Below are 17,461 nucleotides of genomic sequence, written 5' to 3'. Positions count from 1 at the left end.
AATTAAATCGTAGCGTTTGTGAATTCACAATTATGCTTAATTATCTTTAAATGAGTTTAATATATCATGCAGCCTTGGAAAACAGACTAAAAAGTGTTTTTTTTCTACATTCTCGTCTGTGAAATGCGCCACTGTTGCCGGTTCGACGATGCGAGCAAAGTGAAGTCGAGGATTTAAAAAAATTGAATAGTCGAATAAAATCGAATCACGACAGCCCTAGTATAAATTGTTGTTTTTGCAGCAGTACAAGGTTCACTCATTAGGTTGTCATGGCAAAAAATGTTGTAAAATTGTCTAAACAGAAAAAGGATATATCACAATGTAATCATGTTAATGCCTGTGTTTACATCTTGTGGCCATACTGTATGGTTTTTTTTACTCTCAAAGCCATGATTCCCATCCACTTCCATTATAAGACTGACAGACTGCAACGGTTTGACTTAAAAATCTTAGTTTGTGTTCTACTGAAGAAACAAAGTCACTTACATCTTGGATGCCCTGGGGGTAAGCAGATAAACATCACATTTAAATTTTTTGTTGAACTATCCCTTTAACAGTAACACAACTGGATTTTGCACATGAATTTAATGCATTTCAGTATAAATGTTATCCCTGCTCTTGTAAATTAGATTTTTGTTACAATCAAGTTCGAAACAATTCTCAACCGTTGGATCATTTATGGCCATTATTACAGCAAATATTCAGTAAGGTATTGAAAACACAACGTGAGCCTGCTGCTGCAGCGTGAGCGTGCGGTGCAAAACAGGCCATATTGTTGAGCCCTGTGGAGTATTGCTCCAGTTTTTCTGTGCATAGGAGAGAAGTCTTGTGCTATAATGACTTGTTGACAGTCAGCTCTGACATCTGACTTCTGCTGCTGCTTTCCTCTCATTCTTCTCTGTTCTAGAGTGATGAAATTACTGGGGCTGAAGCTGGTGGGCAGAAACCATTACGACCCCAACGCTGTAGTGATTCTCGGCAAACACAGGTATTTTGCACTGACCTGATTATTGTCTGTGATTGCGATCCAACCAGAATTGCTGTGCTCCACCTTGTTTGGTTTCACACCGACTCAAGATTCAGTATTTTTACACCTGACCTATGATTACTGGATGTGTTTGAACCGTTTCAGCACCACTTGCAATAATGCTTTGCATGTTGATTCTCTGTCCAGGATCCTTGTGATAGTTTGTTCTAACTGTGTTTGTAAATGCGTGTCCATCAGGCTTCAGGTGTGGCCTGGATACTCCACCAGTATCAAGCACACTGATGGCGGCCTCTACCTCATTGTGGACGTCTCACATAAGGTGCTGCGAAATGACTCTGTGCTGGATGTGATGTGAGTTTGTTATAATCAATCATTCTGACATGCCCACATGTATGAATCAGTGCCACTTTGTCAGCTGAGTGTTTCGTTCCACTCCAAAGCTGTTCCAACATCTAGTGAGTAGCCAATCTAGAAAAAAGGAAAACTATGTATTTTTTTTAAATTGAGCATTGCTTCTAATCATTCATAGCAAAGACAATAGCAATGATCTTTGCCACAAGCTCAAGTGAAAAAAATAATCTATAATATAGTAGACGAAGTGAGAGAAATTTAGTATTTCATTTAGTTCAGAGTGGTATGGATGGAAAAAAATCCAAAAACCAATTAAAGACTGACTATTTTACCCAAACATATATATATATATATATATACTATGCACTTCATGAAGTAATGCATCATTACTTCATAAACTGGGTTGAAATATTAGAATTAAAGATCTTACATGGTTTATCTAAATTATTTCAGAATTTGTTTGTCATTACTCTGTTGCCATCAGATAGCATTTGATGCTGACGTGGCATTAAAAAAAAACTCTAAATTGACCTGCATATGAAGTTCATTTCAGTTAAGATGCCATTTATGTTGACGCAAGTGTTAGAGACCATTGGTGATGTGACAAAATCAAGCAGAGCTCAACTTTATGAAAATAAGCAGCGTTTTTCACAATGCAACAGTGCAGTGACTAGGAATGGAAGTGCAGACAGCATCATGTGATATAGAGTAGCAGTCAGGAGCTCAGAGACTGTCTGATCTGCTGTGAGTGTTAGACAGCAATGCAGCTCATAGGTTTCGGATCAGAACTCATCTGTATAAAATGTTTGAAATGCATGCTAAATTTTAGGCTAAAATCATGTCATTTGCTTAACCCTGCTGTCTCTGAATAACCGTGTGTCTGCTGTAGGAACCTGATTTACCAGGGAAGTCGTGAGAGCTTTCAGGATGAATGCACAAAGGAGTTTATCGGCTCAATCGTCATCACGCGCTATAATAACCGCACTTACCGTATCGATGACATCGAGTGGTCCAAGTCTCCCAAAGACACTTTCACCTTGGCTGACGGGACCGTGACCACGTTTGTCGATTACTACAGGTTCATCTGCTATGTGGAGAACCCGCTTCTCTGATTTAAGACCTGAATGCATGTAAAAGACATAACAGCTGGAGCGTAACTTGTATAACTGGATATATACGATGCACATGACATTGCTAAAGTTCATACATTAATAAATAATAGCTCATTTTAATAGCAGAGACAGATATATGCTAGTTTAGAGTGACGAATTACTGTTTTGTTGTTTTTGTCAGTTTTCTGATTAGCTTTTTATATGCACAGAAAGAACTATGGCATCACCATAAAGGAACTGGACCAACCACTGCTCATCCATCGTCCAAAAGAGAGGTCCAAACCAGGAGGAAAGGTGATCAAATGCTTTTCAGGATTTTTGGAACGGAATGTGGTGCTGTTTAGTTTGCTTATGTTTTGGGTTATTAAAAAGCTTTAGAATGACAGTAGCTGCGTTTACATGGACCCTACTAATCCGATCGTAATAGGACTAGAAGCACAGTCAGAATAAAAAAGTCACATGCAAACATGTCAATCGGATTGAATTGGCCAGATCCGACTAAAATTTAGATCGGATTGTAAGGGGTGGTTTATTCCTTTTGTAATCCGAGCGAGAGGACATGTAAACACTTGATCGGATTGAAAACCGAAACTGGAAAGTACTGCGCATGCGCAGTGACGTAGAAATAAGTAGCAAAAAGTGTCCATGTAAACGTACCTAGTGACAGCTGCATGTGGGTCAGTGGTGGTTTGAATGGCATGGGCTTAACTGAATTCAAACTCCTGCCATCTAGTGGTGTCATTGGGTACTGTTCTGTAACAGTAGTTTATTTGGCCTGATTAATATTAATATTAATAATAGATAAAGTGAACTACATCACACATCTGGCTAACACAGGTGAATTAAGGAAATGTACCAGTCATATACATTACCACTTAAAAGATTGGAGTCGGTAGATTGATTTTTTTTTTTTTTTCAGGAGAAATGAATACAGGCGCATCTCCAAAAAATTTGAATATCATGGAAAAGTTCTTTATTTTTTCTAATTTAATTTTAAAAAGCAAACTTTTTTTATATCCTAGATTCATTGCACACAAACTGAAATATTTCAAGAGGTTTTTTTGTTGTTGTTTTAATTCTGATGGTTACAACTTGCAGCTTAAAAAAATTTGAATATTTTCTCAAAGATCAATCAAAAAAATTTTTATTTTAATTATGCACTCAATACTTGGTTGGGGCTCCTTTTGCACGAATTATTGCTTCAATGCGGCGTGGTATGGAGGCGATCAGCCTGTGGCACTGCTGAGGCGTTATTGAAGCCCAGGTTGCTTTGATAGCGGCCTTCAGCTCATCTGTATTGTTTGGTCGAGTGTTACTTATCTTCCTCTTGACAGTACCCCATAGATTCTCTATAGGGTTCAGGTCAGGCGAGTTGGCTGGCCAATCAAGCACAGTAATATCATAGTCTGCAAACCAGTTAGAAGGAGTTTTGTCTCTGTGGGCAGGTGCTAAGTCCTGCTGCAAAATGAAATCAGCATCTCCAAAAAGCTTGTCATCAAATCTCCTGGTAGACGGCTGCATTGATTTTGGACTTGATAAAACACAGCTGCATTGATTTTGGACTTGATAAAACACAGTGGACCAACACCAGCAGACGTCACGGCACCCCAAATCATCTCTGACTTCAGAAACTTCACACTGGACTTCAAGCAGCTTGGATTCTCTGCCTCTCCAGTCTTCCTCCAGACTCTGGGACCTTGATTTCCAAATGAAATGCAAAATTTACTTTCATCTGAAAAGAGGACTGTGGACCACTGAGCAACAGTCCAGTTCTTTTTCTACTTAGCCCAGGTAAGATGCTTCTGACGTCGTTTCTATTTCAGAAGTGGCTTGGTAGCCCTTCTTCTGAAGACGTCTGTGTGTGGTGGCTCTTGATGCACTGACTCCAGCTTCAGTCCATTCCTTGTGAAGCTCTCCCAAGTTCTTGAATTGGCTTTGCCTGACAATCTTCCCAAGGCTTGCACCATCCCTGTTGCATGCACACCTTTTCCTACCACACTTTTTCCTTCCAGTCAACTTTCTATGAATATATTTCGGTTCAGCACTCTGTGAACAGGCACCCCTTTCAGCGATGACCTTCTGTGGCTTACACTCCTTGTGGAGGGTGTCGATTGTCTTCTGGACATCTGTCAAGTCAGTAGTCTTCCCCATAATTGTGGTTGCATGTTCTAAACTAGCCCAGGAGGTACCCAGTATTTATACTCAAAATTAATCAAACTAATCGAGCTCAAAATGGAATATTCAAATTTTTTGAGATACTGAATTTTTCATTTACCTAAGCTTTAAGTCGTAACCATCAGAACTAAAAAATAAAAAAAAACTCTTGAAATATTTCAGTTTGTGTGCAAGGAATCTAGAATACAAGAAAGTTTGCTTTTTTGAATTAAATTACAAAAAATAAAAAAACTTTTCCGTGATATTCAATTTTTTTAAAATGCACTTGTATATTCAGCATTACATTGATCGAAAGTGACAGTAAATATATTTAAAATGTTACAAAAGATTTCTATTTCAAATAAAGGCTGTTCTTTTGAAGATTCTATTCATCAGAGAATCCTGGAAAAAAATCACACAAATATTAAGCAGCACAACTGCTTGTAACATTAATAATGAAATCTGTTCCTTAAAAACCAAATCAGCATTTTAGAATGATTTCTGAAGGAACATGTTACACTGAAAATTGGATTAATGATGCTGAAAATTCTGATTTGAAACAGGAATAAATTACATTTTTAAATATTAAAATAGTTATTTTCAATATTTCACAATATTGCTATTTTAATTGTGTTTTTGATCAAATCAATGCAGCCTTGGTGAGCAGAAGTGACGACTTTCAAAGCATTAAAAAATCGTACTGATCCAAAACTTTTGAAAACATCTCATGCGGTGTCAAATCAACCAAATTTCAGAAACGTCCCCAGCTCAAATTTTTGATTTTGCTAAGATTTTTTTCTGAAGAAAGATAAACACGTATGGTGATGAATGCCAAAAGATTAAATGTCACGAATGAGTTTTTACGGAGTAATTCAGTGTTTTGTATAGGGGGGTCAAAACGACAATTTTCACCTGATATTACAAGGGTGGTCAAATTACAGGGTGGTCAAAATACTTTAGAAAGCATGCTTTAGGCAGCAGAGATTGGTTGGTCTGTTGAGCAGTCTTTGTTGCATTATAGTATGTGCCAATAGTGACCATTCAGACATGGGGAAAAAGTACTTTTCAAGCTTTTTCTCCAAAGTCTGCATGCCTGTAACTCAAGAAGTATTAAATATATCTTAATTCCCTTTTAGATATTTGGTCTTAACAAACTTTCCTTTTGGCATCTTCATTTTTAAAGCCCTATGGTTCAGTTCCGGAGATATTAGAATTTCAATATGGCTTCAGGAGTAAATTGTTAAATTGTACACATTTTCAGTGTGGTCAAAAACCAAACGTGGGTCACTTCGCATACAGATGATACTTTTCCTTTAAAGAAGAATATCTGAATAACAAATAATGTTGAAACTAGAAATTAATCTTGTTTCCTTTCGTCAAAACCGCTGCATTGAACATACCTGTCTGAGTGACATAAATATTCGTTTTCTACTACTAGGATGTGAATTTATTATGTGTAATACTAAATACATGTGAATTTGATCCGTTTCATAACAGGTTATAACGGGTGAAATCCTGCTGCTGCCGGAACTCTCCTTCATGACCGGCATCCCTGAAAAAATGAGGAAAGACTTCAGAGTCATGAAGGTACGAATCAGTTACAAGTCAAACCAGTCTCAAACACAGTCAGGTGGGTGAACTCTTTATTTTGCAAACTGTTCAGATATGTGACCCAGGACCACAAAACATAAGTCATAAGGACAATATTTAGCCGAGATACAACTATTTGAAAATCTGGAATCTTGAGTGTGCAAAAAAATTATAATATTGAGAAAATCGCCTTTAAATTTGTCCAAATGAAGTTCTTAGCAATGCATATTACTAATCAAACATTAAGTTTTAGGTACGAAATTTACAAAATATCTTCATGGAACATGATCTTTACTTAATATCCTAATGATTTTCGACATAAACGAAAAATGGATAATTGTGACCCATACAATGTATTTTTGGCTATTGCTACAAATATCCCCCAGCGACTTAACACTGCTTTTGTGCTGCAGGCTCACATATGGTTGTCTATTCGTCTTGTGTTTCAGGATCTGACCATGCACATCAATGTGGGAGCCGAGCAGCACACCCAGAGTCTCAAACAACTGCTGCACAACATCAGCAGCAATAACGAAGCGGTCTCCGAGCTGGCCCGCTGGGGCCTCAGCATCAGCCAAGAGATTCTAGTGGTGACAAACACACGCCTGACAGTGTAGTTCAGAGAACTTTTTGTGTCTTCGGTGTAGGGCTGGGCGATAATTCGATAACGATAATTTTCTTCGATAAAACGATATGAAGAGTTCGATATAATGTTTATGCGCCAAAAGCGGAACGAAACCGCACGACTCATTTGAATCGCGCCACACGGACCGTTATCCGCTCGGATCAAAGTTCAAACTGCGCAGCGTGAGCTCACTAGAGCAGATGCATTTACTTCAGTCACGTGAGCACTAAACAGTGCTGCGAGATCCAGTGTGAAGCGCAAATAGAGCGATGAACACAAATGAATGTGATTTAAACTAGTTTAAAGCCAAACAGGAGAAACACTGTGTGCAACGAGACAGAAGGCTTTTCAATCTACACATCGCCATCATTTACCATGGATTTACTGTAGTAACACTCACTGCACCATGGTATTGTGGCAGAAATGTGGGATATTCACGTTGAATTTTATTATAGGAGTAATGATATATAATTATAGTATGTATTTGTGATTAAACTATAGCATGTGTGCATTTATACTGAATGTTTTTAGACTACTGTTTTTTTTTTAATACAAATAGGCTACCTAATAACCATATATTGGATTTACTGTAGTAACACTCACTGCACCATGGTATTGTGGCAGAAATGTGGGATATTCACGTTGAATTTTATTATAGGAGTAATGATATATAATTATAGTATGTATTTGTGATTAAACTATAGCATGTGTGCATTTATACTGAATGTTTTTAGACTACTGTTTTTTTTTATCCAAATAGGCTACCTAATAACCATATATTTAGATTTTTACCGTGGTATTGAGGTGCTATATGTGTGGTTTTAACTGTTTATCATTATTTAAATGTATGCAACTATGGGAGACCAATGCTTAATTCAAAATGAATAAATAACTTGGTCAGAATAAATGTAACCATGTAAAACTGAGGTTGCTACAATTTTTACAGATGTTACTGATTTTGATAATGAACAAAAGTTTACCTCCGCATCCTAACTCGAACTGCTATCAAATGTGCATTTCTAAGAGACAACAAAAGGGATATTATTATTAATATTATCAGGCAACCCAAACCTGTTTCTTGATTTGAAACAATATCACTCATTAGAAAATGCAGAAACTAAGAAATACATTTTTCTATTTAGATATTTATTTTGTTACATCATTATAATGCGCCCAAATTAAGGGTCTGGTTTCTACAACTTTCACTTTGGAGCAAAAATCTGGCTTAAACTTGAAAGAAATAAAGATTTGACATTTATCGTGATAATTATCGATATCGACTGATATGAAAAAATCATGGTGATAATTTTTTGGCCATATCGCCCAGCCCTACTTCGGTGCATCCACTGCTCCAACAGGTCCTCCATAAATATTAAACCGGAAATAAGTTCCTGTTCAACTCGTATTACACCTGGATGACCCCTATTAAATTGTGTTATTCTATGTATCTACACTACTGAAAGTTTGGGCTAGGTAGTTATTTTTTTATTTTAAAAAGTAGTTAGAAAAGAAGCTGTAAGGCTGCATTTATTTGATCAAAACTGTAGTATTGTGAAATATTATTACAATTTCAAATAACTGTTTTCTGTTTCATTATATTTTAAAATGTAATTTATTTCTGTGATCAGAGCTGTTCAAAAGAGCGTCGTAATAGTAAATTTTACTGTCATTTCTGACAAGTATTAATTTCTATCAAAAGAAAAAAAAACATTACTGACACATCCTTTGCATTAAAGTGCTATACGTACACAGATCCATCGTCATTTTCAAAATTCAAAATGTTCATTTTAACTCCTATTATACTGTACCTAGATATATTATATTGCATTATTCTATATAGTTTATTATATATTCTTGTACTGTATATCGGTTATCATTAATATTATTAAAGTCACTTAAAAATGTATATAGCATTATAGCACTTGAATGTTTTTATTTTTAGGATTTAATGGCGTTTTCTTGAATTATTGTTAGGGCTGTCACAATTTCTCAATTAAATTTGAGTACTCTATTATAAAAAATACTTGATTGCATTTTGCCCGGCCGATGAACTGGCAAAATACACGAAGTGATGCACGAAATATTAAAACCATTTAAAAATCGTAATAAAAGAAAGTGCGATTATGAATTCACAAAGGCTGCGATTCAGTTAAACAAAAATATGCGTTGCAGGTTTAATATGCGTGTAGGTTATGTGCATCTTGGAGCGACTCCATTCACAGTAAATGCTGCTCCACACAAACAGTTATCATTCACATGCAAACTCCATCTCTGCATATGCTGTGAGTCTGATTTGCTTATAACGTTCATATGGGAACAATGTGCTCCATTCTATCAGATTTATACGGTAAATGATTTATAAACCTACGCCGACACATCAGAATACATCATTCTCTTTCTAAATAATACTAACTGTTTGTGACTTCAAAACATGCAAACTCAAAAGTTTTATTTTGATGTCCGCATGTTCTTGATGAAGAAATGACTGTAGCATTTATATCATAAAGAAGTGGCCAAATAAGAAAGATTAAGTGGACATTTGATTTTAAATGTTTAGTCAATATTAAACAAGGATTAGATCATGCTGTAAAGGCATTTGATATAATACATAATGTACATAAGTTATGATGATTATAGTTTTATTACTATATTATATATTTAAACTGTTTTGTTCAATAAAACCATATGATTGCTTGCTTTTTATATTTTTGAAACTATTTGTATTGCCTTGTTGCTATTATGCATGTATTTTAAGTCATTTTGAAGTCTATTGTTTGCTTTACTACCTCAATTTTTCAGAATAATCAACAGATTACTCAATTACCAAAATAATCGTTAGAGACAGCGATAAATATTGTATTTACCTGAGTGAAACCCAACAGTACCTAACAAATATCCATATACGGTTTAGTTTTTTGTGCCCGTTTTAAATGTAAAACAACAAAAAGATTACCATTATAATGCAAATACACTTTCTTTTTGTTTCGAGTCGGAGTCTTTATGGATCGGTTAGAATCTAAATATAAAGCGGGGGGGAAATGAAAACTGGTTAATTCAGGCATTATTGTTATGTGTATGTATTTTTATAACTCGAGAGTGAAATGAAACGTGTTTGAAAGAAAAAAGAATCCCTCATGTTAGCAAATGCAAGTAGTTTTGAACAATCACTAATGTTGGCATATTTGTCCTTTTAATTAATTGTATTAACTGTATTGACGTGCATACTGTCTTTTTTGTTCATGATACATTGGTGTGTTTTGTAGATAACATGAATTACTTAAACATTTTGTTTCTCCACAGACTCAAGGAAGAACTCTGCCCAGCGAGACCATCTGCTTGCATTCAGCTTCTTTTGTCACGTCTCCGGCAGTAGACTGGTCCAGAGAGGTGGTTCGAGACCCCTCCATCAGCACTGTGAGTCAGCACAGTCAGTGTAGGGTGTTTGAACGAAATCACTGAGAGTCATTGGTTTGTGGGGGAGTGCACATGTCGGACTGATCAGAGGAGGTGGACTGCAGAACCTGCATGTTTTCAAAGGCTGGAGGTTTCGCACCACAGAAAGAGAACAGCCTTGTTTGGCTTGAGTGAAAGAAATGTGTGGATTGAATTTGCACATTTTGTTTGAGGCACATCACACGTAGGTATTAAAGGGGTCATGAAATGGTCATTCCTGAGGTGCGCTTATCTTAATATGGGTCACCAGAAACGGTAATGACTTACATTTAAATTGTCATTTTGTGCTCTCTGATTTAAGCACTCGGAAAGGGCATGTCTGCTGTGAGACTTCAATGTAGTTCATTCTAATTTCTAAAGGCAGGGTATTCCAAAGCTGTGGCCCCGCCACCGCAAATGCACGCTCCCCTCTACGCTTAAGTCTAACATGTGGAGCTACCAACAAAGCCTGGTCGCAAGATCTTAAGCTTCTAGATGGAGTGTATAAATGAAGGAGTTCAGAGAGGTAGACAGGAGCTAGGTTATGTAACGATTTATAAACAAAGAGTAGAATTTTAAAGTCTATTCTCTGATGAACCGGCAACCAGTGTAGAGATCTGAGAATTGGAGTAATGTGTTCATGTTTGCGACACTTCAGAAGAAGTCTGGCAGCAGCGTTTTGGACTAGCTGGAATGTAAATGCCCACTGGTATGATTGGCTAACCTCTTTGCACATGAAATAAGTAGGACTGTCACTAACAATTATTTTGGTAAGACTTTTTTTTTTTTTTTGAGGTAATAAAAATAGAACTAAGCAAACAATAGACTTTAAAGACTTCAAATTTATATAATAGCAATGGGGCTTTGATAATTGGTTGAAATTAAATATAAAAAACGAGTATTCATATGGTTTTATGGTTCATATGGTAATGTAATCAAACAATATAATCCTAGCTTATCTACATTGTGTTATATCAAATGTCTGCAGAAGGCACCAAAGGACTGATGGTGGTTTTTACACTTTCCCGCGATCTAATCCTTGTTTAATATTGACTAAACAGCATTTAATTCAATTGTCTGCTTAATCTCTAATATTTGGACACTTTAAGTCAGAAATGCTACAATCACTGTAAACTCTTGAATATGTGGACATCAAAACATGCAAACTCAGAGCGAGGGTTTAGACTTCACACGATACCAAATCCAGGCGTTTCAGAAGGGCCGAAAATAATAATTCACATTTTAAACTGAGTTTTGAAACACAGTGTTTTTTTATTTTTTTAGAGTAACATCATATATGTGAAAATATGATAAATGAATCAATTTCATGACCCCATTAATGTATGAGGCTTTGAAAAAACACCGAATAGAATTTCTGAACTAAATGACTCTTATGATCTGACTCGTTTTGGTGACTTCAAAAACATACAGCTGGATTAGTATAGTCTGATTACTGAACAAAAGGACTTTTACAGTAGAGACGGTTCATTTGAGTGAGTTAGAAACGCATAGCTGGACCAGGCGTGTCTGATTTTTGAATAAGATGACTCTTAGGTTCATTTTAGTGAATCAAAACATGCAAAGTGACTTATGAACTTATGAAAAAGATGATCTTTTACACAAGATGAGCTTGTGTAGTTCTTCCTGTCTACTGTATTTGTCTCCGGATTGCTCTCTGTCAGGTTCCTCTGAACTGCTGGGCTGTTTTCTATCCCCGGCGGGCAACCGATCAGGCAGAGGAGCTCGTGACTACTTTTACGAGGGTAGCCGGACCAATGGGCATCAGAATTGAGCGGCCCATCCGCGTAGAGCTACGGGATGATCGAACCGAGACCTTCGTCAAGAGCATTCACTCTCAACTCACCAGTGAGGTGGGGAAGTGCACTACACAGAGCGACTTGGAAAAACTGTAATGAAAGAGCTTTGTAACGTTTACTGTTTTCTCAAAGAGCAGTGTTACTCTCTATGGGCCATGGCTCTTTCGGCTTTGTAGTGCATTGGGGTATTATTCTAAATACCGTAGTATATAGTATATTGTCTCTCCTGGTTTTCAGCCCCGTGTGCAGCTGGTCGTGTGCATTATGACCGGAAACAGAGACGACCTGTACAGCGCCATCAAAAAGCTCTGCTGCATCCAGAGTCCTGTACCATCACAGGTTTCATCGAAACACAATTCCTTTGCATTTCATTGTTCAGTTGCTGTTTATGTAACACATACACGACTGTTCAAAGATTTTTTTAAATGTTTTTGAAAGAAGTGCCCACCAGGGCAACATTTATTTAATATGTAATATTTTGTAATATTGTGATACGTTTTTATATTTTAGTATATATTAAAATGTATTTTATTTCTGTGAATTTTCAGCATCATTACTCCAGTCTTCAGTGTCACGTGATCCTTCAGAAATCATTCTAATACACTGATTTGCTGCTCGAGAAACATTTCTCATTATTATCGATGTTGCGAACAGTTGTGCTGCTTGAATAGAGAGTTCAGAAGAACAGCATTTTTTTACATGTTGTATTTACTCGCTTTTATTCCGTTAAATGCATCCTTGCTGGACAAAAGCAAATTTCCTCAGCCTTTAAAACGATGTTGTAAACGTTATTTAAATGTCTTGCCTGAAAGATAATACCTCTGACCACTTAATTTGTACTGAAATTCAATTTTGAATTATTTTAATACATTTATAATCCCATGTCAGTGGAATTATTTAGCTGTTAACGGGTTAGTTCAACCAAGAATTACTCACCCTCATGTCGTTCTAAACCCATAAGACCTTTGTTCATCTCCGGAACACAAATCAAGATATTTTTTATGAAATCTAAGAGCTCTTTTACCCTGCATAGACAGCAATGGAACTACCAAGTTCAAGGCCCAGAAAGGTAGTAAGTAATGACAGAATTTAAATTTTTGTGTGGACTATCCCTTTAATTAGCTGGGGGTTTTTTGCCTTGCGTATTTGTGGCAAACAGCATGTATTCATATTAGACATTTCACATCTGTGACACTTATTCCCAGGCCATCAACGTGCGGACCATCTCCCAGCCACAGAAGCTCCGCAGCATCGCTCAAAAGATCCTTCTGCAGATTAACTGCAAACTGGGAGGAGAGCTGTGGACGGTGAATGTTCCTCTGGTGAGTGTGTGCTAATCAGACCTTTTTCCCCACGGGTGGCCCTGGAGTTACTTTACTGTATCACGCTCTTGATTAAAAAATGCTAAAGTAAATATGGAGTATCGGGAATGAACCTGAAAATGGTCAATGCACAGTGAGCACTGATAGACGATAGCTAGGTGAGATCAATTTTCTGTTTATTTTTTTTTAATGCATTGTTGGTCAAGTTTCAATATTTATTCCTAGGTTCACATCTTGACTTTTATTACCTAGACACCAGCCGCAACAAACTCATTAATAGTCTTGAGCTGGTGGGAGAACATTATAATATCATTAATATTAAAAGTCTTTTCTTTCTTGTTTTTCAAACTTTAATTATTTGTTCACAAGTTTTAAATAACCTATAATAGATTGAATATGATGTAATTAGGGCTGGGTAAAAAATATCGATATCTCGATATTACTCGATTCTCATTTTTACGGAACGATATTGATTCTTAAATCCCAAGAATCGATGTCTAGCCTGTTTTCAGTTAATGGACGGAACGTTGAAGGGCACTTCCCATCCAATATATCGCAATAAGCATTGTGCTTTGGTACTTTTAATATGAAACAAAGTCTCAGATTTCAATTTCTGTCCGTTGTATTGCAGTATTCAAACAATAAATGCCGTTTTGGCGCTGTTTAATGTGGAGTGACAGATCGCTGTAGCGCCTCGATCATCAGACAGCGCGAGGTGCACCTGAACTAATCATCTCCTCCACATTAATAGCAGTTTCAGCACAAAATAAACATGACTAAACATCTGAAGGTAAGTTAAAAGAAAGAGTACAACTTTACAATCCGTCTCATGTAATCTCTCAATAAGTGTTTCAGCCGCGCAAAGACTTCAATATAACGGCTTGTAAACAATGTCACGTAACGTCGCATTTACCATAAACTCGTTAGTCAGATAGAAAAATAATATATGCACCATATAACATATTCATTATACATTTTACTGTTCTTCAATGTTTAATTTGTTTTTGAATAAATTCAACAAGTTTTAATGACAGCCACCATTGTTTATATTTCAAACAAATTAATTGAAGTAGAAATATTATGTAATTTTAACTTTATTATTTTAAAAACTTCATTGTGTAATTTTAACATCAGTCAATTTTAACCTTCAATATTATAGTAATGTAGTACCAATGTATATTTTACAGCATTAGTTGAGAGATTTTTTTTCCTTGAGAAAATTTGTCATGTACTGTACCTGATATATATAAAAAATAATCAATATTGAATCGAATCGCAAGCTTGTGAATGAGAATCGAATCGTGAAATTTGTGTCAAAACCCAGCCCTAGATGTAATGCATGATAAAGCAAAAAGGCATCCAAAAGTGAACTTAATGCATTGTTCCTTCTGAATGGTATTGATGTTGGATTGTTGCAGCACATAAATATCATCAAATGGTATTAAATAAAAGGGTAACTTCTAACCCCTGTAGTTTTGATTTGAACAGAAATACCTGATGGTGATTGGGGTGGATGTTCACCATGACGTAAGCAAGAAGAGCAGATCTGTCATGGGCTTTGTAGCAAGTCTCAACAGGTAAAACCAGCCAAAATAAAAGGCTGCATTTATTTGATCAAAAGTACAGTAAAAAAATAATAAATGTGAGATATTACAATTTAAAATATCTTTTGCATGATCCTTCAAAATATTTAACTTTTTTCAGGATTCTTTGAGTATAAAGTTCAAAAGAAAGTTTGTAATATTATAAACATACAAAATCATACTGATCAATGCGTCCTTGCTAAATTAAGGTGGTATTATTTTTTTAATTAAAAAATCATTCTTAATGATCCCAAACGTTTTAATGATAGTATTATAAACATTTGCAAACATCAGTGCAAGTGCACTGAGATGCAGCACTGGGACTAATTCATTTTAGTGAATGTGTAACAGTTTATCAAGAAAGAAAACCTCTATGACGGGTTCTGTCCACCTTATTTTTCAATGCTGAAGTAAGCTGTTTTCTGGAAATGTTTGACTTCCGGTTCATAAGCTGCTGTAGGGAAATAACGAGAAGAATAATAGTGCAGTAAACGGTAAAACTGTTTGCACTACATTGTGTTCATAATTAAGATAATACATTTAAATAATATGTGACTCTGGACCACAAAACCAGTCATAAGGGTAATTTTTTTTAAATAACTATTTGAAAATCTGGAATCTGAGGGTGCAAAAAAATCTAAATATTGAGAAAATCATCTTTAAAGTTGTTCAAATGAAGTTCTTAGCAATGCATATTACTAATCAAACATTTAGTTTTGATATATTTACAGTAGGAAATTTACAAAATATCTTCATGGAACATGATCTTTACTTAATATCCTAATGATTTTTGGCATAAAAGAACATTATATTATTTTGACCCATACAGTGTATTTTTGGCTATTGCTACAAATATCCCCCAGCGACTTAACACTGCTTTTGTGCTCCAGGGTCACATATGGTAAGGCACACCAGTTTGCAATATCAAGCAGCAAAACAAGCTGTTCTGTACAGCTAAAAATAGCTGGACACGGATGAGACCGGAAGCCAGACTCTTATGGGAAAAATAAGGTGCATACATCGGGTGTGATTGGATTTTGAGAAGTGGGCGTTGCACTCAAAAGTGGAGGCAGATGAACGTAAAATCGGACAAGTCTTGCATGTACTGTATGTCACAAGAAGTCTGGAAGATCCAGTGAAATTTTGATTAAATATCGTTAGGTCAGAAAATAAATACATTTAAAACAAAATGTAACGCATGCATCGATGAGCTGTTCACCAAAGCATCTGTGACATGCATTTAGAAAATAGATGTGGTAAATTTGAGATATAATCAACTTTAGATATTGCCCCAATAATAGATTAAATGTAGTAGCTGATGTCTACTAACTAAAACTGTAGTTTGTCAAGCCACTCATAATTTAAACTAGCTTCCCCAACAGTGTGAATACTGTGAGCTGTTAATATGAGCGCAGAAATGAACATGTTCTGCTTGTATGCATCAGATTTGAGATCTGTGAATCAGGCCTAACCCTGTGTTTATTGTCCCGGCGTAGCATGCTGACCAAATGGTACTCCAGGGTTACCTTCCAGATGCCTCACGAGGAGATAATCAACGGCTTCAGAGTCTGTCTGCTGGCTGCCCTGCAGAAATACTACGAGGTAATGAGGCATTTATATGAACTTGTCAAATGATTTCGTAAATGCTACAGCTTCTATTTGTCTCCTAAATGTTGTACAGGGGTGTATTTGACCTATTTTACCCATTTTTTACAAACAGGTGAACCATGCCTTCCCTGAGAAGATCGTCATCTATCGCGACGGCGTGTCTGATGGACAGCTCAAGACTGTGGAGCTTTACGAGATCCCTCAGGTTCTGAAATGCTTCGAGACCATCCCGAACTACGAACCGAAGCTGGCTTTCATCGTGGTGCAGAAGAGGATCAGCACCACCCTGTACTCCTACGGATCCGACCACTTCGGCACGCCCTCGCCAGGAACCGTATTGGACCACACCGTCACAAACAGAGACTGGTTGGTTGGCAAGAGCTGAAGCGCAGACCAGGGTTTCGCGAACGGCTTTAGCAACTAGATGTGCAAAGCTTTGCAGAAATGAGATCTAGTCAAGTGCATTAGCGGGAGGAAATAAAATGTGGTATATGAATTTGACATGTTTCTCTTCTCTTCAGGGTGGACTTCTACCTAATGGCACATTCGATTCGACAGGGTTGCGGGCTGCCCACTCATTACATCGCAGTGTACAACACTGCAAACCTCACCCCTGACCACTTACAGAGGTTCGCTTGAACATTACGGATTTAAAGAAACTGCTAAATGGGCTATTTAATGTCATAGGTTTATACAAGGATAAAGGTTACTTTTTTAATAGCTGGCATATTAACTCTTTCCCGGCCAAACACAGAATTTTCCGGGTTTCCGTGTTCTCACTGTTATAGGCTAGGGGGCGCTATCACGCATCTCCTGAATGAGTCTAGAAGTGCGATCAAACGCACAGGCGAGGAAGAGGCAGGAACGAGCGATCTCATA

General features: G+C 36.7%; 1 protein-coding gene across 1 annotated transcript in view; it reads left to right on the top strand.

Annotated features, from left to right (window-relative positions):
- LOC107560971 (piwi-like protein 2) overlaps positions 1–17,461 on the top strand; it is a 43,294-nt gene that overhangs the window by 24,028 nt on the left and 1,805 nt on the right. The window contains exons 9-22 of the mRNA XM_016245283.1: positions 908–988; positions 1,226–1,339; positions 2,229–2,417; positions 2,661–2,745; positions 6,103–6,192; positions 6,645–6,785; positions 10,121–10,234; positions 11,935–12,123; positions 12,307–12,408; positions 13,275–13,391; positions 14,880–14,968; positions 16,471–16,576; positions 16,695–16,948; positions 17,104–17,211. Coding sequence (XP_016100769.1) covers positions 908–988; positions 1,226–1,339; positions 2,229–2,417; positions 2,661–2,745; positions 6,103–6,192; positions 6,645–6,785; positions 10,121–10,234; positions 11,935–12,123; positions 12,307–12,408; positions 13,275–13,391; positions 14,880–14,968; positions 16,471–16,576; positions 16,695–16,948; positions 17,104–17,211 — 1,779 coding nt within the window. The remainder of the gene's footprint in view (positions 1–907; positions 989–1,225; positions 1,340–2,228; positions 2,418–2,660; positions 2,746–6,102; positions 6,193–6,644; positions 6,786–10,120; positions 10,235–11,934; positions 12,124–12,306; positions 12,409–13,274; positions 13,392–14,879; positions 14,969–16,470; positions 16,577–16,694; positions 16,949–17,103; positions 17,212–17,461) is intronic.

The sequence above is a fragment of the Sinocyclocheilus grahami genome, unplaced genomic scaffold (assembly GCF_001515645.1).
Source record: "Sinocyclocheilus grahami isolate Dianchi unplaced genomic scaffold, SAMN03320097.WGS_v1.1 scaffold749.1, whole genome shotgun sequence".
Taxonomy (NCBI): Eukaryota; Metazoa; Chordata; class Actinopteri; order Cypriniformes; family Cyprinidae; genus Sinocyclocheilus; species Sinocyclocheilus grahami.
This window is presented reverse-complemented; position numbering and strand designations above follow the sequence as displayed.